Source organism: Cyprinodon variegatus, unplaced genomic scaffold (assembly GCF_000732505.1).
Source record: "Cyprinodon variegatus isolate N-32 unplaced genomic scaffold, C_variegatus-1.0 Scaffold242, whole genome shotgun sequence".
Lineage (NCBI taxonomy): Eukaryota > Metazoa > Chordata > Actinopteri > Cyprinodontiformes > Cyprinodontidae > Cyprinodon > Cyprinodon variegatus.
The window spans coordinates 30,280-57,387 of record NW_015150695.1 but is presented as its reverse complement, the minus strand read 5'-3'; the positions used below and the strand labels follow the sequence as shown (position 1 = coordinate 57,387).

The 27,108-nt window shown below is 36.4% G+C and overlaps 1 protein-coding gene across 2 annotated transcripts; it reads right to left on the bottom strand.

Moving 5' to 3' along the window:
* Window positions 1-473: 473 nt before the first annotated feature.
* LOC107089187 (transmembrane anterior posterior transformation protein 1 homolog) lies at window positions 474-25,079 on the bottom strand. 2 transcript variants are annotated; one of them, XM_015381834.1, is made up of 15 exons: window positions 24,889-25,079; window positions 22,061-22,191; window positions 21,092-21,210; window positions 19,275-19,307; window positions 14,853-15,015; window positions 12,464-12,599; window positions 11,995-12,092; window positions 11,679-11,748; window positions 9,585-9,665; window positions 8,933-9,042; window positions 8,781-8,840; window positions 8,065-8,133; window positions 7,802-7,878; window positions 3,629-3,798; window positions 474-2,200 (listed from the first exon to the last, which is right to left on the bottom strand). In XM_015381834.1, exons 1-15 carry the CDS (start codon window positions 25,076-25,078, stop codon window positions 1,899-1,901), a joined length of 1,809 nt encoding a protein of 602 aa, XP_015237320.1. In that variant the 5' UTR covers window position 25,079; the 3' UTR covers window positions 474-1,898. The 2 variants fall into 2 exon arrangements, with proteins under 2 accessions (XP_015237320.1, XP_015237321.1); XM_015381835.1 differs by lacking the exon at window positions 19,275-19,307.
* Window positions 25,080-27,108: the final 2,029 nt, after the last annotated feature.

The following is a 27,108-nucleotide window of genomic DNA, read 5'->3' as shown; positions in this document are numbered from 1 at the left end:
GAATTATAAAAAAAAATGTTTACACTCACCATTTTAAAAACAAACAGCTTTTATTATTTTAAAAAGGCAAATTTTACATAATCAAAGTATGAATTAAATATTAATCCATACTGATGAAAAATAGCAGGCAGTGTATGGGACATAAAAACACTCTAGTTCCATAAGTTCTGTTGACCTCTGCTTCGGCCTGCCTTTGGTTCGGCTGCCTTTCGCTGTAAACAAAGCAAAGAGTTTGGACCACACCTAACAAAACAAGGGGGACTTCCTGCCATCTGTTAGAACCCTGCAATGGTTTCTGCAATCACATTTCACACCCAAAAATTTATAATAATTTACAGTTCCCCAAATAGAACCATATTCCTTATTATAAGGACAATATAAAAAGATGGTTGCCAATGTTTTTAACTTGGAAGGTTTGTTTCTTTGTTTCTATATATATATATATATATATATATATATATAAATTTTTGCTTAAAAGAATTACAGTAATTGGAGTATAAAATACAAAATCTCGCATTTTGATATGGTATTTTCAGAACGTTTGAAACCAAACTTTTCTAGTCAGATGAAAATCCTTGTTTGACTCCCTTCATAGAAATATCACGAAGCTCTGATTTTTTATATTGTCCTTACATTTAATTATAAAAAAACAATATTTTAATATACTTTATATTTTATTAATATACAGTATATTAAATAAAAAAGTTAACAATAACTTCTGTCAGTCAAATCACTGGTTTTAAAGCACACATGCAGGAAAGGCCTTCTGTTGTGGACATATGACTTCCATCTTTCTCAGATGTTCCTGTAAACATCAGCAGAGTCTGATGTGAAACATAACTGGATATAAACATCTTATGGTCCATCAGTGCAAACAATCGAGACCAGAGGAAATCAAAGTAAACTTTGTACATTCCAGTGAGGGCACCTCAGTCAACCATACCCTGTCTTCATATAGAGATTTTAATTTTAACAATATTGAAGGATTTTCACTTTTTACATAAAGAGTGTTGATATAGATGTACCAAAAGTGAAGATAATGTGCAGACCTGAGCCTCTGCTCTATATCTGTTGAGTAAGGATGGGTTTCTTTACTGAAACGTCAGTATGTCGGCGAAGATGTCAATCATAATCTAACAACGGTGTAAACAAAATGCTCCGAGGCATTTTAAAAGAAAATATGTTGTTTTCTTTGTGCCATTTGTGATGTCACAAAAAAGTTTCATTTTGCATTTCAATGTCTTAAAAAAAAAGCATAAGGTCATGTTTTCTTCCTCACAGATGCTTTGGTGTCTATATTTTCTTTAATCTTGCGTAATTATTTTTTTTAATTATTCACAATAAAACAGACAACATGCTGGCTGAAATGTGAAGAAAACATTTTCCTGCTTTCCAGTTTGATCAATCTCTGAAAGAATTAAAGTCTGTCTTCAAAGCCAATATATTGATGAAAGTTCAGCATCTGTTTTCTTATAAAAAAATAACATATTCTGCCGCTTGAGTTTGTTTTCTGGCTGCTCACAGACATTTGTCTCCTTCTGGTCCCACAGCTGCTCAATCAGGAAGTGCTTGTGTGCTGTCACACTCACACATATGCTGTCGCTTTCTTTCACTCACACAGACACCCATAAAATCACTGGTACGCACACATCATTGGCAGACCATCCTGACAACTCGCCTGCCACACTCACACTTTGTCTCCCGCTGTTTATCAGACACCTGAAGCTTTTCCTGTCAAATGTCTCGACTTCATCAAGCACAGCAGAATTGTCTGACGCTGAGTCCCTGTTAACAATAACTTAATGTATTGCCAATAAATACTCTGCTTTCAGCTTGAAGCCTTCGCTCTCCATTATACCTGAGTGGTTACATCTCAGCTACATCAGTGATGCTGCTGATCAGTCGATTCTGTTGCCACAGATCGTGAAGCGGTCAATCTCCAGCAGGTCTTTTTTGGGAGCCCTCTGGTTCGTTTCTGAGGCTTCGTCTGGTTCCTCCTCCTTTAAGGATGAAGCTATTGGTGGCTCAACATCAGACTGAGGTTCTGTAATCAAAGAGGAGCTCGCTGCTGCTGCAGGTGAAGCGATGGTGGTTGAGGAAGGAAACAGGTCAGGCCGTCGGGATGGCTGAGTGGTCACAGATGAGGAGGAGGCTGGTGAGGTGAAGGGTGTGGCAGGATTGGGATCGATGCTGGATTCACCTGAATGATGAAGCATGCAGATATTTAAAAATGTTGTTTCTCTTAAAGTATATTTTTTTTTATGTTACTTTTAGAAGACAAATTCATGTTGTATTAAGAGACTGTCTTTTATCTTAATGCTAAAAAACTGAATGCAAGCTGTAATGATTTTTTTTTAAGAATTAAAAAATTGCAATGGACATAGCCATCAGCTGACTTTGTACAGGGTTTTTGTTGCTAGGCAACAAAGGCAGAATCCAGCATGTAAATGCATCTGCCAACTTGTTCTCAATAAGGCAATTTAGTGCTATTATGGTGGCTTTATCTACCAATTACACAAAAAAATGGATATTAATAAACCAAACTGCTGCAGCTTACAGCACCTGCCTTAAGATTCAGTGTCCTTCAAGACTCTAGCTATAGCTAAAAGATTAAAAGTTTAATCTTTACAAATCAGTGAGATTAAAGCCTTTCATTTACAAACAAATAAAGCATAAATTTTTTATGTTTTAGCAGATATAATGACTATTAAATTAATACGTCCGGCCACCCAGAGACTTAGAGTGAAAATTAAACCAATTAAAAACAAGCCTGGCATAGATAAAGCAATTTTTCCACAACTTCATTCAAATCCACCAATATGGCTGATATACCATAATGCAGTACAGAGGAAAATAATGGAAATTATACAGAAAACTGAGTGTTCTATAAAACATAGAACAGCAATGGTCTCATTATAAAGAACTGTGTTTTGTTGAAAGGCAACACTGCAAGAGCTATTTCATTCTGAGAGCACCGGGGGCCAAACATTAGGAAAATCAATCCCAGAATAAACAGAATATTTTATATCTGAAGGAACTGAACAAAACTGCACTGATAATTAAGAGGATTGGCAGGGGGACCAATGCCTCCATTCCGGGTGTTTTAGCTTCAAAGCCTCCTGTTCTCATGGCAGACATTGATCTACTTACAATGGGCTCTATGCACAGCTCCACTACTTCCTGAATTTAATGCAGCTCCTTTGTTTCCTGTCTTTCATTACTGGACGAACTGATTAATCCAGGTGTGTCTGGCCAGTTACTTAGGTCATACACACCTGGATTAATCAGTGCATCCAATCATGAAAGACAGGAAACAAAGGAGCTGCATTAAATTCAGGAAGTAGTGGAGCTGTGCATAGAGCCTATTAGATGAACTAACATATAATCATTTGGAATAAAATATGCTGAAGAAAATTGTTTTGCAGTGACTCTAGTGCACTGCACAATAATTATTATGATTAATAAAGACACAAGATTACTCCAGTCTGGAACTACAGGTAGCTATACCAGGCATTGTGCAGACAAGGAGGATGGTTTTAAAGCACAAAAGTAAGAAAATGGTAGAAAAATCAAAGAAATTGATAAATGTAAAACATTATTTCAAATGTTAAAAAATGTCCTTGTTTACCTGAGGGTTTGGCGCATCTACGTAGGTCAGCCTTGCTTGGGCTCTTTGCTGAGGAGGACGGAGCGGTTGATGGCCTCTCAAACAGTTTGTCCTCCATGTTGGCTCTCTTGACGTACACACAAGACTTCCCCAGCAGCACAATACTGTTTAAAACTTTCAGTGTCACCATCCTGCAATTAGAGCAAAGATGAAAAGAAGAAAATAATCAATCCTATCGTCTTTCATGTGCACAAAATAAATTTTCAAGAAGTTTGAAAAGATATTAAGGTCTTCATATAAAAAGATTAAGCAGAGCAGGTTTTTGGAATTAGGGTTAATAATCTATTTTATAGATTTCAATAATGATCAGTTTCACTGAAATTGTCAAACCAATGAGTAAATATGTTTCTAATTGGAAGCAAAGGTTCCTTGAATTTATCTTCTTATGTTCACAGGATAATCTCAATGGATTTAAATTTGATTTAAAAGCGTATTAATTAGACACCACAATTCAACCTGGAGAGACTCACAGGGAAAATATGCACATAGTGAATATTAAATTTACTTATTCAAGTAACAGAATCATTGTCTTCAAAAAAACAGCTGACTGCAAGGACTATTGGCTCTTTACAATGCCTCGTACTGAGCATGCATGTAGTGACAGTGGAGAGGAAAACTCCCTTTTAACAGGAAGAAACCTCCAGCAGAACCAAGCTCAGTGTGAGCGGCCATCTGCCTTGACCGACTGGGGTTCAAGGAACAGATAAACACATTAATTGATTAATTAATTAAGTTCTTTGGCGCTCGGGCCCTGGCAGAAGACTTCAATGCTGTGAATCAACATTCAATTGTATGTGTAACCTGGAAAAAGACTAGTCCTCCCCCTGGGGCTGGAGACTGGTGGTGGAATAAGCCAGAGGGTTAGTGGGGCTGAGAATAGTCTGAGAGTGAGGGAGGAGCTAAATGAAGGGGATCTTAAAAGATGATTGGCTTTAGAGAAGATGCAGCCCTGCATTGGTTGGCTGGAGCTGAAAGAGGGACATCGCAGGTGGTTCAGGTGAAGCTGCAGTCCTCTAGATTGAATTTACGCTTAAACTTCATTAATTTCAGATATGATGTATATATATACATAAATACATCATATATATATATATACAAGAACCTTGTTTATACAAATCATATGGAAAAGGAAGTGCAATAATAGGTTAAAATGCCCAAATATCATAATTTCCGAGCTAAAAAACACACAATTATATACACTTCAAATAATTATAAACATTAAGAAAGAGAGAATCTGCCCACTGTATGACTGAGTTTCTTTTTTCTCAACTGATATTTAAATATTTAGAATTGTTTTTTTTTGTTGTTAAAGAAATTATGTCAACATGCAAACAGCCACATTTTATTAACGATATTGTTAAAAAAAACAAATTTTTTAGATTATATTTATTGTCAGAATTTAAAAGTGGATGTTGTATAGCTTGATAACACCAAATGACTTTTGATTCAACCATTCTGTGCTGTCATGGGAATCTATGTATGACATATAATAATAGTGTTATAACAGAACACCAAATAAAACAACTCTTTTAGTTTTGTACTTCCATTACTCTGTCCAACTGACTAAATACTACATTATTATGTAAAATGTCGTCCTCTAAAAATCAATTTGTTAACCAGCAATTGCAAAGTAGATAACCATGACAACATCCAATGACATTTTTGATGTATTGTGCAGTTCATTATGATATCAGTGTGATGCCTTCACAACTATGAGGAAGGCTAAACTCATGTTATTCAAGAGAAATCACTGACACCGAACAAAAGAAGAGTGATTTATTAAAAGTACTGATGGAATATTGAGTGGAGGAAAACAACTGGTAGAAAAAGGACGAAAAGGCACAAAGGATAACCTAGAGCATGTGTCAAACTTGAGGTCCTCAGACTGAATTTCCTCTGTCCAGCCAATTTATTTGGCCCTCAAGAGCCAAAAATTGCCAATCTTTTCATAAAATAGGAGCATACTGTATGTTCTTTTTAAATGTACAATATAGCTAAAACTGCTAAATAAATGTGAGTTCAAAACACCAGTAGTATGCTCTTCTTCTTAAATGGAATCATGAAATCAAAAGTTTGTTTTATACAGCTGCAACTGGCATCTTTAAAGAATTGGTGATGCCAAATTGGACCTATATAGAGCTAATTTGAAACCGCCTTCTCTAGGGCTACAGCTTCAAACTACTGATTTGGAGTGAGCTCTTCGTCCTGCAGCTTCAGGGGGTACATCTTTTTAAACACATTTGATGCATATAATTAGTAGATTAGCAGAAGTTTGTAGAACTTGACTGTTAGTTGAGGAGAAGGTAACAGGCCATCCACTTAGGTGTATTAGACCAGCAAGAATAGGAGTTTAAAAGTCCTGCTTTTCAGGCCTTTTTTTACCCCCCAGAAGTTGATTCACTGTGCTGTGTTTAAATAGCCACACTTGAGACATAGGCTACAACTGTCCCATACCTTCTGATTAACCATACCTAAATAAGACAGAAGAGGTGAGTTATCTATAGGGTTACAGTCAAGACTAGGGATCCAGGTTATTGATTAATTAATTTATCTAAAGTCGATTGGCCTGTTCAATACAGCAATGACTGATTAATAAGTGGTTGTTTTCTATAAAACCAGAGTTTTCTCTTTTATCAAGAGGATCTTTCCATTAACATGAGGGGCTAAATATCTTTTTAAAATAAGCTGAATTTAAAGAATTTAAAAAGAAGCAGTACGTAACTTTATTTTAAGAATTGTGCAAGCTGATAAAAATTGTATTTTACACATTATGAAATTAGATCTAAGATACAACAAAACAAGAATCTACAGTATTAGCGTACTGGATGAAAAAACATTTAATAAAATATGTTAAACATGATCAGCGAAGTACAGAGATGTAAACCTATCATTAAAAGAGAGGTTATGTCACTCTGAAATGCTGATATACTATTAACCAATGTGTTTCAATGAAGATGAAGGTAATTGTCATGTAGCTCTATGTTTTTAGCATAAACCAGCATCTAGTTCTGGGAGAGACTTTTTACCATTAAAATCACCTTTAAGTGGGTGGGTGGTATTGTTGCTCTCAGAGGGCTTTCAAAAGATGCCGTTTAGTTTTCTATCATCAAATCCTGGCCTTCCAAACACAGCAGAGAAGTTGAAGCTTCTCCACAATGCAGCACATGGATGCAATAAGGGTGAAAAATAATCCAAATAATCCTGGACCAGACTCTCCACTAGCATGCCTCCTCTCTGGCAATTCTTCTCTTGCAAATACTAGTGATGTTCAGCTTAGGAATAAAGAGCGGCACCTTATGTTGGATGGTGGTAAAATAATCACCACACAAAAAAAAAGACAAAAAATGAAAGTTCATAAGTAATTTAGTATGTAGTAATGTATATAATACAGCTTTATGATAAACACACATTTGTAGAATTAATCCCCTGTAAGTTAAATGAAGTTTTAATTTATTTAAATGCACCATTGTCATAGTGCTTTCTTAAAATAGGCCCAAACCATTGTATACTATCACCACCATAAAAGTCTTATCACTCACACCCGGATGTTGAAGTGCAGAATCCGTCTGTCTGTAGGGCCTAAACTCTGACACTGATGACTGGAAGATGGACATATTTGGGTCTGTGGAACAATGTTCGCTGTGACAGGCCATTTGGTACAGAGACTGTGTCAGCTAAATCTTTGCCCAGGCACAGAGATATGCTCAAACAAGGTCTATTTTTAAAACCAAAGGAAAAGGAAGGCCAGAGATGACACAAGAGATGACAACATGGTGTTCTTCTCCCTCAGGTCAATTCTTCAATAGTAGGAGCCCAGTGGGAAGGCAGCAAATCCACTAACACCACGAAACTGACACAAAGTGAGGCTACAGTAGTGAAGCTTATATAACAAAGAGATTTTAGAGTTAAATATGTTGGTGTGACTTCATCTCATAAGGAATGTCACAAAAAATACATTTGATTCTATAAAGATTCAGTTACAATTTCAATAATAAAAAGAAAAGTTTATTACAGTACTATGTGTTGACTTCTTTCACTCAAAGGGCGTAAACTGCCCACTGATTTAGGCAATAAGCAAGTACATGTGAAACATAAAAGATGAGAAGAATTAGTGAAGCAAAACTCCAGGCTTACCCAAGATAAAACAGGAGCACGCATGTGTATGACAGAGCTCCCTGCACCTTCAAAGAACTCATCACCACTCGGATAAGCTACAAAAAAAACAGGAAGACGTTTCAAAATCTTAGTTTGTTCCAAAATACAATCTAAAACCAAATCAGCACCTACTGTAGGATTTAAAAGCTGACCTTACGGGTTGTTCTCAGAATGGGTAGTCAGGTGTCATGACTTAAGTTCTGTTTACAGTTACTGAGCTGTAACAGACTGCTGTCACTTACCAGAACAGCTAACGGCAGAGGGATAAAGCCCATCCTCCGGGCCACTGAGTCACTGTAGTCGGTGTAGGCCTGCACAGTCACAGACAAGGTTATAGCTCTAACATATGAAACTATTGACAGCATGAGCTTTATGATGTTAGTAGGTTGTGATAATAAAATTCTAAATACTGACATTAATATCCAGAAAAAAAATCGATATTGGATACCATTTTTAATACAGTGGGAATGAAAACAATGAGAAATGATTACAAATATTTTTACTTAAAGGAAAAACTCACCTTTTCTATCTCATTATGGAACATGCTTTCTCAAAAGATGGTAGTTAAAACCATCCAAATTACAGCAAATAACTCAAATGTAACACAGTTGGACAGTTTTTTAAGGATCCCCGTTTATGGAATAAATGCTGCACATTAGGGAGAATCCTTCATTGCCAAATTTTAAAAAAGGGCTCAACTTGCTTGTATGAAGTGGCTTTTAACACTGGCAGGACTTACAGTAGTTGTAGTGACGTTTTTTTTTACCCTAAACAGATTTTTATTATTGCTGTTTTAAAGCGCTCTTCACATAAAGTTTATGATGATGATGGTATATTACCATGCCAAATTAGCAGTGTATCCAGGTGCATCGTTTTAGCACAAATACATTCTGGAGAATCAATCTTTGACAGCCATAAATGTTGCAGAATGATATAAGGACAAATAAAATGTACATACATTCTTTTGTCGGCTGCTGACAAGATCGAAGGCCAGGCTGGCTCTGTATTCACTGTACACCTGGAGGACACACAGTATTACACACGTGCTTGTTTAGAAACGTTATAAAGTTGATATGTAGAGTAGTTATTCTGCCTCAGGCTTTGTCTTACATCTGCTGTAATATCATTAAATTTAGTGATGAATGCATGTTTAATGATGTCAACTGCAACTTCAGACATGACCACCATAAGTACGTCAGGGCACAGCATCCACAGGTGGTCTAAGGAGAAAAAAACAATGTGTTTAAGTAAATATAAGGCTTTGGTATCCAAATGTAGAGCATATCATAAACACAAATAAGTACAATTTTTGGTAGAACCCAAACATTGCTGTCAGGATATCTAAATAAAGAAACACTGATTCTCACCACTCTAATTAAATAAATGACTGTGCTACTTTAAGGTGTTCAAAGGTCAGCTGTCATAGTTCGCATGGACCAAGACTGCCAGGAGAAGCAGGGTGTTTTCAGAAAGCTGTCAACAGTAACACCCAGTTCTCATCTCTGACTTAACTGCCTCGTTGAAGGAAGACTCTGGGAAAAAAAATCCTCCGAAGTACTACAGCGGGTCAGCAGTGAGAAAAAGAAAGGAACTGCTCAGCATTACTGTCAGATTTTTGTTAAAGGCTAGCACCAACTGGGACAGAAATACTGATTCAGTTTTATATCTGTGGCAGAATTTGAAAGGGTGCTGCTTTTGTTTGTCTTTATTGCGCTCTAAATGTTAATGACATGTAATTTTAAAAGGGAATTCAAATAATTACCTGGGTTCCATGAGAACTGCTCCATATTCCTGAGACAGACGATGAGGAGGAGAACATAGCTAGTGAACCGTTCTTTTATATCTGCAAGAATAATTAAAGGTGTTAATTATGTAAAAAAAAAACAACAACTTGTAATTTAGTTTATTTTTCGTTTGCACACAGTGGTGTCAGAGTAAGGCAGATCTTTTAGTTATCAGGCTGCTCCCCTGTAGAACCAACGACAAATTTTAGTCCGTGAAGCAGACACCAATTCTACTTTTAAGGCAAGGCTTAAAACTTTCCTTTTTGATAAAGCTTATAGTTAAAGTGTCTTGTGCTACTATATATAGAAGTTATGCTGCTTTAGGCTTAGACCACTAGAGGACCCCTTTTCATCATTCTGTTTCATTCTATTTCTATTCTACCATTTTGCAGTATTTGTTAGTTCAACCTCTAATGTTTTGTTTGCCTTTTTTAATCATAGTAGCTTTATCTGGTCTGTTCCTGTTTGGCTGTGACACCATCCTGGAGACAAATATCAACTGTGCTGCTGCCATCAACACCTTTGTAGATGTGGGAGCTTGGCCTGTTTTTCAGTGTAGTCCTGTTTCTGTTTCTGTGACTAACTGTGTGTGCTCTCTTCATCATCGGATATTCCGTATGTCTGCTTTTGTTTTGGCAGATGGACGCTCACACTGAACCTTATTCTGCTGGAGGTTCCTTCCTGTTAAAAGGGAGTTTTACTCTCCACTGTCGGTATAAGCATGCTTGGTGTGAGGGATTGCCGTCGAGTCAATAAGACGATGCAAATCAGCCTGTTTTCCTTAGATCAAAAACTAAATCAATCTGACTGTATGATCTGGTTGAATTTTCTGTGTAAAGTCCCTTTAGATGACATGTGTTTTTAACTGGCGATATATATATATATATATATATATATATATATATATATATATATATATATATATATATATATATATATATATATCTATATAAAAATAAACTGCATCATTTTGACACCAAAAGCTCTTTTTTATGAAACTACAGGTAGTAATTCTTCAAGCCTTATCCAAAACCTTGCAGATCTTTCATTTTTGGTTTTGTTGTTTTCAGGAACTTAATAAATCCTGCTTCTATAGGTCCACTGTTGCAGAACTTCTACTGTTGGATGGATGGGTGCTAACTTTAATACGCATGCATGGATCTACATGCTAGCTGGAACTCTCTTCTGTGTGGCAGCAAACACACTTTAAACGTATTATGGCCACCCAACGGGTTGCAGTGCAGAGGTCAGTGTCAATATATTGTGACCAAAATTCAGTGTGTGAGCTGAAAATTACATTTTGTAAAATTGCAGTTTTATTGCAAATGCAATTAGGGGCCAGCAGGAAGAGGGCCTCACCTTATGAGACAAAATGGTATAGCATGCTCACACACACTCTCAAACACCTTAGAGCTTTTTGGACAGGCCAGTTAATCAGCATATGTGTCTTTGGAATGGAGAAATCCCCACTAAAATGCAGAAGCTGACACTTCAACTCAGGACCTTTTAGCTGTGTGGTAGCAATGCTTACCAATCAATTACCCTAATATTAAAGCTGAACTGTTTAACTTTTAATCCATATATTAAACAATTTATCAGGTCAATATATTCTGTAAAGCACTTGGCTTGTATGAATGCTCTGAGCAGGCTGCTCTAGTCAAAGCCTTGCCAAAGTAACTTAAGAGGATAAAAACCTTTATGAGACCCAGACCCTTGCCTTAGAGCAGTCCGAGCTTCCCTGAAAAATGGGCTAGCTGAGCTAAAAGTTGTTAGGCTAAATAAATATGACACTTACCTAATCAGACATATTTTTATGTAGGATTTAACCTAAAGGGGTAAATGTGTTCCAGCCTTTACAAGGAACTGCGTTTCTTTTTAATATGATTGTAGCCTTGTTAACAGGGTTGCTTTAAGTATTTTATGCTTATTTAAAATATTCTCATAAATAACCTGCATAGTTAATGAGACTTGAAACAGCTCAGTCTCTTCTGACCTCTTTTATAGATATATATCTTATGCTAAGAATAACAGAGGTAAGTGAAAACCGATATTTAATGGACTGAAAAACTTACCACTGTTAGACATTTGGAATAAATTGTTCTTCTCAAATTTCTTGAAGACGCTTCCCTTGATCTCCACAAACTGTGACACATCAAACACACAAAAGCGATCATTAAATATACTTGTAAAAGAATACAGCAATGTAGCTGCAGCAGTGGGATTCAACGCTTTAATGTTGAATACTTTTAGTGCAAAGGTTATTTGTTATCCTTTTTGAATGCAAGAGTAACTGAGGTAATATTTAAGTAGCTACTTCTGCTTTAGTATAATGTGGTTTAGTGACACGTATCTGTGTAAATACTGGCTTGTGTGTGTGTGTGCACTGACATTGTTGGACATCATGATGGTAAGCAGAGACTTGTTATGTGAGTTGAAGGCGACATTGAGGGTGGAGGCTTGCACCATGATGAGGATGGAATGAAGGACTGAGGAAGAAAGACTCAGGAAAAAAACAACTTTGAAAATGAAAGCATATATCTCAAATTCATTTATGACCGAAATTAGGTATAACACCTCTAAACTAAACATGTTGACAAAATCCAGTTGCTGTAATAATGAATTTAAAATTATTTTACTGAAGGCTCAAATGTTAAAGCTACACACAAATAGCTACGCCAATTAAGCATTTACTTTCCTGTATTTGGCATCCCTTGTTTGAAAGATTGACAGGCAAGTTTAAAATATGGCTAAATGCCCAGCTTATGTCTGTTTATCTCTGTTGCTTAAAATAAGAAAACATAAGAAATAATATTTCTAAAGAGTTTGGGTTTATCACAAAGATAAAACGGAAGGATACAGACATAGAAGACAGCCATAAAAAAGTGAGGAATGACTCCTATATTATCTCTCTTCCGCTCTTTGGGTTCTGTGGCCGTCCAGTAAAGAGCATCCAGGATGTCTTGACCAAAGGACGAGAAGAGACGATCTGCAACCTTACAATGAAAACATAGGTTGGAGAATAAATTACTCTTGCAAAAAAACAGTGAATGTTACCTTGAAGGTATCAGCTAGTGAATTATTAGTGCGTATTAAAGCATCTGCACTAAATCAATTCTGACTTGTAGAACATTGATATAAAGTGCTTCAAAGGCTGAAAACCAGAAAGAACTACAGTCTGCCTGTGATAGTGTTCATTTTCACCCTGTAGGATTTGTTTAATGGAAGTATACAATTGTTCTTTTTTATGTTTAAGAAGTTTACATGGCTAAGCATGACTTGCTATTAAGTAACTGATCTTATGCCTGGTTCACACAGCAGGATTTTGAAATTGTCAGTTGATTTTTAACCCTGTAAAACGTCAGACATGATGATAAAAAAAAATCATAGACCGAACAGGTTTGTTAATAGTGCTTGGCACACAGCCAGATGGCAGACGCACTCACCAACAGATCTCCCTCACAAACGTTTAGATGTCAGTTAGGAAATCTCATAAAACATCTTGAGATTAAATGTGATTTGATGAGGAAAGGGTGGGTTTATTACTTGGTGTTTTAATGTGTTTTATTACACATTAAAAGGTCATATTTATGAGTGTTAACTATATATTTACTTTAGATTATGATGACATTGTCGACATGAACAGATTCTGGGCCAATATGATTGGTAGGTTAAAATCAGGTGAGAAAGAGCTCAGGCATTGCAGATGCTAATAGTTCAATGTTAGAGCTCAGAAAAGGCGCCATCTCTCTTTTCTCCGATTCAAGCCAAGAAAAAAAAAGAAACAAAACGAAAGTGAACATCGGCCAAGCTTTTGAGCATGGGAGCCGACTGAAGAAAGCAAAGGGGTTTAGAAGCCAGACAGAGGTTACAGCTTTCTTTCTGAACAGGAAGGCTAAATAGTTTGCTAATGCGTTTGTATTGGCAGATGTGGCAAACGGCTTGAAAACTGTACAATTAATGGTTGGAAGGAGAGTGGATGCGGGCGAATGTCCAACCTACTGGCTCGGAGGATTTAAACTTGTAGCCATCTTCTTTAAAACTCCCAATAGGTTACCAGGCCAGGACAATTCATTAAATAATATCAGCCCATTAGAGGTCCAGAGGATATCAAATGTCCTTCCAAACAGACAAAATTACTGTGCAAACACCACGCAGCAGAAATATCTCATCATTTTATCCAGAGGGCTATCACGGTTACAATCGCAAGATTGTAGGAAGTGGAGAATCAGGGCAAAGGTTTCCATTTGCATTTTGCTCTGTGAACCAGGCATTATTTTCTTGTTAACTGTTACACTACTGGAGAGCTGCATTCATTTTTTTATCTATCCACTTGTAAAAGGATACTCTTGTTGACAAGCAACCAGCAGTAGAGTTTTGCAGAGAAGCCTGTGGCCATTATCCGACACCAGTTTTTCTTAAACTCCATAAGTCTGATATTTTTATTGGTCCTATAAGTTTGATAAAGTCTCCCTGAAAACAGGTCACTTTTCTTTTGAAGATCTCAACTAAGGAAGCAGATCTTAAACTTAGTTTTTTAAGATATTAGATGTAAAAAGCCATTTAAAACTCTTCTTTTGCTTCATTACAAAAACTAAAACATTGCCATTTCTATGTCTAGCTGAAGGGAATACAAATTCTGGTGGACATGACTCGTTGGCAGGTTACTTTGTCAGAATCACCCACCGCTTACACACCTATAGCAGTGCTTCTACATCACATATGCCTAGCATTTAGCTACCGGTTAGTATACATTTGTTTTTCTAAGTTAATATGTAGAGTTAATGTGCTAGCCAGTGCCTGTGTGACTTACCTTTCACCTGACTGAGAGTGCAGACTCTTCCATTGCGAACAGGCAAATCATTTTTCTGCATAATTTACAGTTTTCCAAATGTTGGTTTGCTTCATTTTCAACTCATGGTCTGTATTTAATATTTTACAGCCTTTAAAATGACATCCCCCAGTATGATCGAAGCTCTGTCCACTTGGGAGGGATATTGTTATGAAAACATACTAGCATGACAATAGCGCAAGCTTTGTCTGATGTGTAAGGGGCATCAGACAAAGCTTTAAGTTAATAGATTTCTATTTGTTGTGAAATAAGGCCCAACAAGAAATATTTGGGAACTACTGGGCAATATCAAGGCATCTTTCGGAATTAATATAAGTGATTCAGAATCTTTAAACACAGCCCAACTGAGAAGCTTCCCAGATTCCCTTTGTTGTCCTGTGTGTGCAGTGTAGGGTACCTCCAACATGTTGTAGATGATGTAGAGTTTAATAACAGACTGTCCTCTGATCAGGTGGTACATCATGGAGTAATCCACGTAATGCATCATGGAGAAGCACAGCACCAGGATCAGCCCCTTCAGCATATCACAAACTTGTGCTGGCTGCAGCAACCGTGACCCACTGTTCACAGAGAAAGGAAGGCAGTCAGAAAGCTCATCGTCTATTTCCTCCACTGACACGGAGACATGTGTTATTTAATGCACTGATGCATGCTGAGCTGCAAGCTGCTCTGTATCTCCCAGTATCAAACATGCATGAGGAAATGTATTCACACCATGGTGTAAAGTGTGCTGACAAATTTTTTTAACTAAGTACTAACATAAAGACATTTCCGACTGTTTGAAGATTCATGCACAGGTTTTACCCCAAGCCGATACTTTGCAGCCATATGGCACACAGTAAACCAAAACATTGATGGACAGACAACAGACCTCTACCAGCCTCGCCTATTACTGCCGGTTACTGAGGCTGAATGATCCCAGATTATAATCTCACAAGACGTTACAAAGAGATAACATAGACAGGGGGAAATTTCTCTTCTCAGTTCAAAATTAGATAAAATGAGGAGGGGCAACAACAGATGATATCAACCAGCGCACAATATGAAATATTAAAGATATTATCTCCATTATAACACATTTATCTTGGAAGCCAGCTTTCCTTTTAATATGGCCGTTTTTGAAATATGTCTTTTGTCCGTTTAAAGTACATGAGTATAAATAAACCCAGGCTGCTCTTATCTACCAAACAGCCCAGCAGTATCAGCGCTAGGAGCCTCGCTCTTTCTTCAAATATTACAGTTATAATATAAAAAGAGATTCCACATTTTGGACAGAAATGTCTAAAACAGAAAACAAACACCATCAGCCGTCATATCCAACAGCAACATCAAGAAGCGTCTTCCCAGGGTAATAAAGTGTGTCAAACATGCAGCTTATTTTATTAATATCTGCGCTTGGCAGGGGCAGCTGTGGAGCACGTTAGGAGGAAAGCTGACAAATCCATAGGAGCGGTTATTTAGTTACTGTGACAGAGGCGACTGGAAAGAGCTGAGGGGAGATTAATCTGAACACTTTCTGCATATTTCCAATGTCAGCTGTGTGTCTGTATCTTAGCCCGCAGAGCCAGTCTCTTCTTCTTAGACATTAACTTCTCAATGGCGACCAGTTTATTATTCTAGTTATTTAATTACATACCATTAAAAAGAAATGTACCTTTAAAGTGCTGAGGGAGTCCAAATACCATCCTGCTGGCTGCATTAAGCTCTATTCCAAAGTTAAAGACAAAAAATCTTTGTGCTTAATCAAAAAAAGTGCATTATTTAACTGCTATTAGAGACTACTCTAACAGGCCTTGTTACCTTTACTGACTTGAGTTTGGAGTTGATTACTAACAACAGAAAAAAGGATAGAGGAAACAAGTTTTAGGAGGTGAGTAATGGTGAGGCTATATCCCAACAAATCTGAACTGTTATTGAAGCCGACACAGATGGAAAAACTAAAAAAAGTGCCTCACAGCAAGTAAAACAGGCTTATCATTAGCATCACTATGTTCTCTGAATGCACAGCTGAGAAAAGGGCACTAAAGCAAAGGCACTGGTTGATTATCAATAAATCCTGAACGTTTTTGTTGTAAAGTAGACTTCTGGCGCTATACCACCATCCAGTGGTCAAATGTGAGACATTTTAATACATCACATACATCACACACATTAAATGGTGCATGCCTGCATCACTTCTCATCACCATTTGATCCAATTATGCTAACAGCCAGAATTATTCTGACTTATTTCAGATCCAACTTGCCATAATGATTTAAAAGGATTTCAGAACAAACCCAACATTTTAAGATAAGCTCTAGCTTCTTTGAAAATAAGCACCTACATTACATGATATCACAGAAGAAATCAGGCCAGATTACAGTTCTTCTTAAAAACATCAGTTAAATTTTCTTTCAAATTATTATGTTTTCATTTATTCCCCCCTTTTAAACTAGTTTCCACTGTTACACGTATAAAGAACTGTCCTACCTATAAAATACTTTTGGTTTCACAGTCAGTAGAGCCAAAACCATCAGCTTCAGTTCAGTTAAATCCACAAAGACAAAAGATTTAATGAAATCCTGCAACTTTTTTTAACCAGTGATGGGCAGGTTATTTAAAAAAGTAACTACATTGTTATAGTTACTAGTTATTTCTCCAAAAACTATATGAGTAAGTAACTCAGGTATGTCTCAGTGAAAGTAACTAATTACTAGTCAAAGTAACAATGTGTTTACATTTTATGAACTAAAGGATCAGAGAATTTTCAAAACATACTTGTTATTAGAATTTTAAATACAGCTAGAGGTTCAATTATAGCATATAAGGTGTTTGTTATTGATTAATAAATACATATATTTATTATCAGTATAGCCATAAGAAAGCAGAGAACATGTGCAGCAGCTGTCATTCAGCATTAAGATGATGTGTGGGGCTTTTTTAAATTACAGCATCTAACCAACATTTATAAAGTCTGTGTTAACAAACATAATGAGCAAATCACAGGAACGTTCAGCAGCACTTTTTCAGAACGCTGTCATTGAATCAGCGTCTCTGGGCCATTGTCTTCCCTCTGTGCTCATGCTGAAGTTGCCCATAGCTGTTGCGTTTTCCAAGTGCGCTTCCACCAGAATACTGTAGTCCTTACTTATATAAGGTAACAAATATCAAATCTGATTAAACTGTAGAAATGAAAAGGGATTACTGTCTTTTACAATCTAATTAGTTACAGTGCTAGTTGCTGCAAAAATAAGAAATTAATGTAATGTGTTGATTAATAACAATAATGGTAACATAGTTCCAACACAGATTAGAACAAGAATAGTGATAGTTATATTTTTTATATTTTCCTTTTTTTTGTATTATTTAAAAATTCTGAATGTTAGAATTTCTACAAATAACTGAAGTAAAATATTTAAGTTATTAAAGTTTAAAGCAACACTGTAAATGTTGACCCCGGGATTAGCTTACTATGTGATAATCAGTGGTGTCAAAAGTACACACATTTGTTACTTAAGTAGAAGTATAGATACCGCAGTTTAAAAATGATCTGGTAAAAGTTGAAGTATTAACTTGACCTCTTTACTCAAGTAAAAGTGAAAAAGTATGTGCTCCAAAAACTGCTTAAAGTATAAAAGTATAAAGTAACCTCTAAAAAGAGCAGCCAGATGCCACTATATGAATTGAAAGCTCAATTTTTCAACAATTTCAAAAAATTATCTGAGATAGGGCCAAGGATGAAGGAGGTTTTGTTGGTCTCCGTCTCCCGATACACTCTCGTTTGTGTCCGACCTTTCAGACATTTCAACATCTTTTTCTGAATCCAACATTGTAGCATGGCATAGACAATTCACGTTTGCAGTGAGAAGAACACCTGCTTGCTTCTGATGATTTCCTTTAGCTAACTAATGAGTGTTTGCGTTGTATGACTCATCCATTTCCACTAGTTTTCACTAGATGTGAATGGCGCCAATGATCTGCATTGGATGGCGCACATGACGTGAAATAATAAGTGAATCATGTGACCCAGAGCGCTGTTTACTGCAGTCTATGCTCACCAAAGGAGAGACAACTAAGTCTAGCGCCCCAAGTGGCTAAAGAATTGGACAAATGTTGGAATCTGCCAACATCAAGCAAAAATGCTGGGAGATACTAAACTTCTTCCAAATAAAAAAATGAAAGTTAATTTAAGCCTAATTTAAGAAGGTGGTCTAACTAGGTTTTTATCCAAGTTCGAAACTTCTCATTCAAAGAACCGGCTGCAATAAGAAATCTAAATCCCTCGACTAAAAAGAGGTAAAATCAGTCAAAATGCAGCTGGTTTAATACTGAGATAATTTTTAGACACTCTTCATTCTTAGCACACAGACCCAACACTTTCAAGTGCCCTTCTCACAACAGCCTGCATTATAAACAGTAATATTTAGCTCTACTTCACATTCTGTGAGCCTGAAACAGAAAACTTAAAATTAAGGGCCAGAAAAAAGAAGAAATTATTTTGTTGGAGGAGCTTAATTCTTATATATTCGCTCTAATAACTGCTGAAAGATGCAACTACAGACAGGAACTGTGCTACACCTAAAAGCAGCGGTGAGGTAGGACTATCACTAATAATCGACACAGGGGTAAAAGTGGCCAAACATGCTCAGCAGATCTTTACATCAGACAAAAAAAAAAAAAAAAATGAAAACTGACCTGGAAGATCATAAAATGATGTGTAATATCAGACTGTATCTTAACAAACAAGTATGGAGATGAATGGAGACGAGGACTTGACGGGGGCCGGTTTCAGAACGATAATAGTGTTTTAAACAGCCACTATAGGTTTGTGGGAGCATACCTGCTTCTTTTGCAGTAGGGGCATGTGCGTGCCCTGCAGGGGAAGCAAAGTAAGGGAGAGTCAGGTACAGAAGGGACAGGGGAGGGGGGGCTAGGTCTCTCCGGAGGGGGCAGGTGATAATTTGTCCCCATGCATTGGTGGGCACACTCCCACCAATTAGATAGCAGCTAAAACCAAGGCTCTTTTTCTTTTGTCATATTTGGATCCAATCACAACATTCACAACAACAACTTGCAACATCCAGCTGTGTGTACACACAACAAAACATTATTGTTGATGTTGTCGTCACACAGAACTGCTTCCTGTTTACTGGACAGGATAAGCCCGGGTAACGCAGTGCTTTCAGGTAAGCAGCAATAACACACTGAGAAGAACTTAGAACAGACCAGACTTATTAACCTAAAACACATTTGACAGGCTGAACCTTGAAAGGGTCTAACCTTCTATTGGAGAAGAATTAAATCAGTTATCTCTTTGCTTTAACCTCTGGTCATTTTTAATATTTCTTCATTAGTAATTAGAGTATATCTATTCAATTAGCAGACCATTGGTTACTGATCTCCTTTAGGTTAGCTATGTCCACCACTATCCACATTTGTGAGATAGCCTGGACTATAATCAACTGTACACTCTCAACCACATGCCTATGCAGCATGTCAGAGCTTTTTAAAAGAAATGCATTTTGAAGATACAGTGAGGAAAATAAGTATTTAAACACCCTGCTATTTTGCAAGTTTTCCCACTTAGAAATCATGGAGGGGTCTGAAATTGTCACCGTAGGTTCATGTCCACTATGAGAGATATAATCTAAAAAAAATATACATTTTTTAACTAATTATTTGTATGATACAGCTGCAAATTAGTAATTGAACACCTGAGAAAATCAACGTTAATATTTGCTAATGAAGCCTTTGTTTGCTATCATAGAGGTCAAACGTTTCCTGTAGTTTTTCACCAGGTTTGCACACATGGCATTAGGGATTTTGGCCCATTCCTCCACACAGATCCTCTCTATATCAGTCAGGTTTCTGGGCTGTAGCTGAGAAACACGGACTTTGAGCTCCCTACAAAGATTCTCTATTGGGTTTAGGTCTGGAGACTGGCTACTGCTTCTTCCAGAACCACTCCTTGGTTATCCTGGCTGTGTGCTTCAAGTCATTGTCATGTTGGAAGACCCAGTCTCGACCCACCTTCAATGCTCTAACTGAGGGAAGGAGGTGATACCCCAAAATCTTGCAATACATGACCCCGGTCATCCTCTCATTAATAAAGTGCAGTTGCCCTGTCCCATGTGCAGAAAAACACTCCCAAAGCATGATGCTACCACCCCCATGCCTCACATTGTACTGATCTGCAGCTCGATCATACAAATAAATAGTTAAAAAATCATATATTGTGATTTCTGAATTTTCTTTTTTTAGATTATGATTATTAACAGTGGACATGCACCTACGCTGACAATTTCAGACCCCTACATGAGTTCTAAGTGGGAGAACTTGCAAAATAGCAGGTTGTGTAAATACTTCTTTTCCGCAGTGTAGCAGTTTTTCAGGCAAGACCAAAAAAAACAAAAAGATTGAGGAGTAGTGCTACTATTAAAGCATCTTCTAGTACTGATCATCATTCCTTAGCATTCTCTACAACTTCTATGGTTTTGAGGGGCTGTAAGATAAAGAATTAATACATACAAACCACTCAAGTTTTCTCAACAAACATGATGTTAGAGAATAAGCAGCTTTTATTGTGGAGTGATAACTTGTCTGCAGATATATCATATTTTAGCAGATGGTGACAGCAGTGTAGGTCTTCAGTCTTACCTGAAGCCACAGCATGGTAGAGTGAGGAGGCGAAGCAGAGCTAGCAGCACCCTCAGGGGCAGCAGGGTGAAGATGTACAGGAAGGCATCAGCACACAGGAAGAAGCCAAAGATCATCAGCTGGAACAGACAAACAAACAGCGCCGTGCCAAACAACAGCTGTCAGTGAGAATGGAAAACCCTACCTGTAAACATTAAAAGTGTCTGAAAGTATTTTTTTACAAATCAGGATTAAATCTAACAATGCAGCAAACATACCCTTATAAAAATGTCTGACATTTTAAATGGTATACATTTGATTAGAAGTAATTTATCTTAATGCATTTCAGAGACTGAGGTAAATTTAAATACAGTACATCAAGCTTTTGATCATTTTAAATTACTATTACAAGAAGAAGAGGTCCATATATGTCCTTTAAAGTTTGAGACATTTATAATGTCGTTAAATTGGTTCTTTAAAAGTACATCTAAAGAAGCATGAAATAATAGATACAATCAAAATAAATAAGGCGAAAGTTTGAGGAAAAATTTGGGAAAGATTTGAATTTTGTCAGTGCCACCAGACAGGGAACAACACAAATTCCAACAATATTCCACACAAATTATGTTGGAATTTTAATAATTCCATTCAGTATTGTGTGGCTAAATGGGATTTGTAACCATTGCATATTTGTAAATACTGCTTGCTGTTATAAACAATAATAAATCATATTTAAATTAATTAAGGTTAGGGTTAATATCAGTTATAAATCATCGAATGGCAAGCTGCATTTGGTTAGTTTTTCTAAAAATGACTATAAAACAGAGAGAAAAGCACATTGAAATCCTCTCTCATCAAAAAATCCCTTGATGTATGAATGAAAAAATGTATCTGCTTGTGAATGGTTTAACTGCGACTCAGTCTAGAAGATCCTTGATGGCTTTAACTGAACGTGACAGGCTGATGAACATGGCTATAACTAGACGGTACCTTCTCCAGCTCCTTGGGAATACGCATGCATGTATATACCCTCTCCCTGCGCTCTGTGTACTTTGCTTCATTGTGTTCCAGGAAGTACCCTCTGGTGAGTTCTGCACAAATGAAGCGTGTCAACGATGGATCTGGAACAACAACAGGTCCACAGTGTTACCATGAAGCCATTGTCTGTAACAGTAGCAGCTGTCAGCACAATAAGTTTCCAATACTATGATTGTTATTCTGGTAAAAAGTTCAGTGCCCGTTTTATCTGTGATCACTTCAATGCAAAGGCAAAATTTACCAAATTTAGACAGAAGAAAATTGGACAACATTAGATTTTCATTGATAAAAACTTTAAGGATTCATTTTATAAATCTAAAGGGAAAAAAATGCTATACATTCTTTTAAACAGCAACCAGCAAGAATACTTCAAGCTTTTATGTCTCAAAAGGGTAAAAGAAAAGTGATGAGCTTGTTTGGGTTTTTGATCTACATAATACTTTTGCATTATGGTGCTGCTAAGATGAATATTGTAAAAATGGAGCTGAAACATAATTTGCATGAAAGCACAGCTATCTTTTAAACGAATCCTCTTAATCCAACTCTAGATGAGCTTTAGTGTAGCATATCTATGGACATCTATTGTGACTTTAATGGCAAATAGCTTTTTATGCAGCTAGGGAGATTATGTAACCTAGAATGACTTTTGTACTTTATACTTTTGTGTGTTTGTTTACCCGCATTTAGATGATAAAAGATGTAGTTAGCACCAGATAATACTGGTTTATTTCACATCCAGCTTCCTGGAAGTTTTTGGTTTGGTCAAAGCTTCATGGTTTGTTATTTATAATGATGTTCTTGAGCTATAACCTAAAATTTAAGGGTGACAAGATAACCTCCCACCACAAAGTGGGCCACCCTCCTCCTGCCGTTAGGTAGGTCTGCTCATTTTAACATCCTACAAACATTTATCCTACCTGTCCAGATGGAAAGTAGCAATCTAGTTCTGAGTTTCTTTGCTTCCTTAAGACAGAACCCTGCTCAAAATGTTCTTGTTTTGCCTTCTTTTTTCTTATGTATGTATGTGTGTGTGTGTGTGTGTGTGTGTGTGTGTGTGTGTTGAGGTTGGGGGGTGGAATTAAATCTAGAAAAGGCAATGCATACTGAAGAATCCTTTTCTGTGTGCTATCACAGAGATGCTCAGCTTCAGTATCCTTTTGTGTTGACATTGGGATCGTACCCTAAAGAAAATATTTATAGTTCTAGGACCCATCATATCAACCATGTATCATAACAGTATACTATACAATGTTTCTTTCACTAACATCTACTGAACTACTTTTGTTCTGCACCATTCTACACATTCTGTGGATGTATTTCTTTTTGAAAAAAAAAAATAGTTTTGATGATAAAGATGGAACTACGACTTCTAATTAGCATATGAATGAAAAGAATCCAAATTTGTATTTTTAAAGGCAGCATTTCTTTTGAGCTTTCACATTATTCAAACTACTGTGAAGCCTTATGACTGTTTCTAAAAATTGAATTTTGAAATATATGCATTTTTTCAAGTACCGGTATGTGAACAAAAAGCAGAGCCTACTACGTTATTATAACACTACAAACATAAAACCTGGAGCCGTTTTCTTTTGTCTACACAGTCATTTCCACTTATTGCCTAGTGCAAATAAAGGAAGTAAAATTATATATATATATATATATATATATATATATATTTTTTTTTTTTATTAATTTGTAAGTTATCTGTAGGTAAAACACTGAGTTGAATTTTAGTCCAAATGGCTTTCTAGACGAGTTTAGTGTTTAAATAATAAGCATTCCTTTATGAAGAATATTCAATGCTCAGAATAATCCCTGAAAAAAAGAATTTAAGAAACTCAACTGACACAGCAAATGATCACTTAAATCAATAAATCAGCACTAAAAGTTGAAACTTTACACCAGATCTCAAGCAATTTAAAATGAGTAACTGTTCACTTTCCTTCAATGCTCTAAGTCTTTGATTTTCAAATAAAACTAGCAATTGCTTTCATAAGAAAAAAAAAAAAAAAGGAATTTTAACACAATCCAACAGTCCATTCCCTGTCCTCTGCATATCTGCTGAAATAATCTCATCTAGCGTTATTCATAACTGGCCTAAAGGAAGGGGATCACCTTAGGCTAGATTTTGAAGAGCTAATGCGTGCTGGCTTGTTAAAGAATGACCTCAGGTGCAATGGACACCATGACACAATCTCTTTTTTTCTTCCCCTTAACCTTCCTTTATTATAATCATGCAGAGCAATCTGAACACATTTCACAATATAATGTGAATAAATAGATACTTTAGATGCTGAAAATCTTAAATAAGAATCCTTACTAAAAACTATAGTAAGAAACACAACTAAACATATTAAAAAAAAAATGGTTTATTTAAACAAACAACATACAGTAGGACAAAGGAACAGCCACGAGGGTAAGCATAGGGACCTAAAATAATGTTAGCAAACTTTTGAAAATTGGGGGAAAAAAACCAAACATAATGGAACTAAACAAATAATTTCACCAAATGCCTTAATTTACTCAGTTATTGCACCAGCTGTTGGTTTATTATTAGCTTGATAATTAGGCTAGCACTGACTGTAAACAAACAGAGCAGCTGTCATCAAACTGAGGGAAATAATTCAGATTCTGTACCTAATTAATTTCGGAATACCCTCCACTGTAAAAAACAAAATAAAAACAAATCGCTGTAATCGTACAGTCGCCTCAAAACACACGCAAAAAAGGTTGAATTTGTTTAACGGTTCCAGTAGCGGCTTCAAAGACCTCCGACTTACCTGCTGAGGATTCCTGCTGCTCCCTCTTCGCCGCACTAATGTCGAAAAAGCCCAGCGTCTCTGGCAGCTCTGGGGTTATCCTGTTTTTTCCCGACCTGTTAAAATCCTCCCAAGGTCTTCTCTGTCTTTTTCTTTGCTCGGTTTCGCTCTCTTTCTCTTCTGACAGCTCGGTCCCCAACACGTCCGCCATCTTTACTGTGGTCAACGCATGACGTCATCAAACTGCGTCGCTCTACGACACGTCAACTGAGCGGCTTATACAAATAAATATACAAAATATACATATTTTAATATTTATGAAAGAAAAAAACGGATGTATGTATTTATGTATACACATATATACTTACATACTGCTTATTCATATTTTAATAGTCATATTTTGTAAATCCACCTTAAACTATATAAAAATTCTAAAACAAGCCAACGATGGTTTTATTATTTATTATTATTTTTCAAACATATATCCTATCAATTAATAAAATGCCTAAAATAATACAATGGGTAGATAAGATTATTTTTGCGTGATGTAAAATACCAAATAATAAAGGTTTATATTCAATAACAAAGACCATACAATTTAAACATTTCAAGCTAGGGTATGTTAAAAAAATATCTTAGGTTTAACCGTGTGTTACATCTAATTAAAGAACAGTTCTCAAGACTTTCCTCATGGGGGCGCCAAAGTTCTATCAAATCTTTTCAAATTTAAAGTCTACCCAACAACAGCAATCTACAAAAGATAACTTTTACATCAAAGTGTTTTTGCAAGACTGGACATTGTAAATTATTCAGGTGTCTCATGCTCTTAAAATTGTAAAAAATGATCATGTTAATTCTTAAAAATATGGAATCTAACTTGATGAGATCTACTCATGAGCCTGTTTCTATTTTGTGCATATTTGTGGTTGTTTTCACGGCTGTCTGTGCCACAAATGAATTGCAAAAATCACAAGTTAAGCAAATGAAAAGCTGTATTTAAAAAAAACAACAACAACAAATTAATACATAAAGAAAACTAAACAGCTGATATCTCATCAAAGGTTATCACTAAAAGCAAATTTATTGACAGTAAATAAAAGTAAGCTTGTGGTTTGATGTTCACTACTGAGAAAAACAAAACTCAAGCTATCAGCTGTTTTTTAACTTTTATTCAAGAGTAATATAGATCACAACTGTTAATTCATTTCAGTCAGCTTGTATCTCTTTATATGGTCAAGAATGCAAATCTTATGTCCAAATTTAGGGCTATAATAACAGTTTCATTTCTGTTGAAGCTTTTATAACGTAAACCAAGGAAGATAACTCAGTTGTCTAGTTTATCTAAAACTGCATTTATGTGAAATAAAGATTAAGACATATGCTGTTTTGAAGACGGACGTGTCAAGCTTTTAACAGCACGTCTTTATGAAAAGATAACCTGCATAATGAGTAGTGTTGCGCCGATGCCAGTATTTTCCCCCGATACAGATACCTGGCTGTGCAGTATCGACCGATACCGATACCAGACTGATACCATCTGTTTGAAATTGATGTATGTGTGTATATATGAAGAACTGCACACTACTTGAATGTAAAATAATTGCCGTCATGGCTTTGTCAAGCTGCTGCCTACCTTTGTGAAGCAGGAAAAAGAGACTAATACAAAATGAATCCAGTAGAATTTTTTATTGCCTACCTGGAATGGTTGACAATAGTTGCATAAACTTCTGGCTCTCAAAATAGTACCGGTGCCATATTTGTTGGTACTCGCCGATACCAATACGACAATTTTTGTGCTGGATCGGTGCAACACTAATAATGAGCCAACTAATCTGTTATATTTGATAAAGATCAGGGGAAAATACATACAAGACTTACCTGTTGGATTTAACCTCAAACCTTTTTATAGTCTCTAGTTGCCCGCTGAAAACTGATTTCATTTCTTTATAGTGTCACAACACATTCTGATGAAAAAAAAAGGAGAACTTATACCAAGGGTGGTCTGTGCAATGAATCCTACTTTTAAAGTGCCATCTATAGGTCCTTAGCCTGGTTTGTTACAAAGAGGTCAGAGAAGATAGTCTCAAAGAAAAAGAGAACTTTTGCAAACTCTCATGCAGTAATGCAGAAAAAGTCCTAGCAAGAGAGATAAAGTGATGAAATCTAATAAAAGTGTCAGCTTTTGGATGTGCACGCCTAAGGAACCAGATTATATCCAGGTTTTGTTCCAATGTATATTCT

Coding starts and splice junctions, on each gene's coding strand:
- LOC107089187 (XM_015381834.1), bottom strand. CDS start 25,078: ATGGCGGACGTGTTGGGGACCGAGCTGTCAGAAGAGAAAGAGAGCGAA. Junction 22,192..24,888: donor GCAGCAGGAATCCTCAGCAG/GTAAGTCGGAGG, acceptor TTGTTGTTCCAG/ATCCATCGTTGACACGCTTC. Junction 12,093..12,463: donor TATGGCTGTCTTCTATGTCT/GTATCCTTCCGT, acceptor TTTCTTCCTCAG/TCCTTCATTCCATCCTCATC.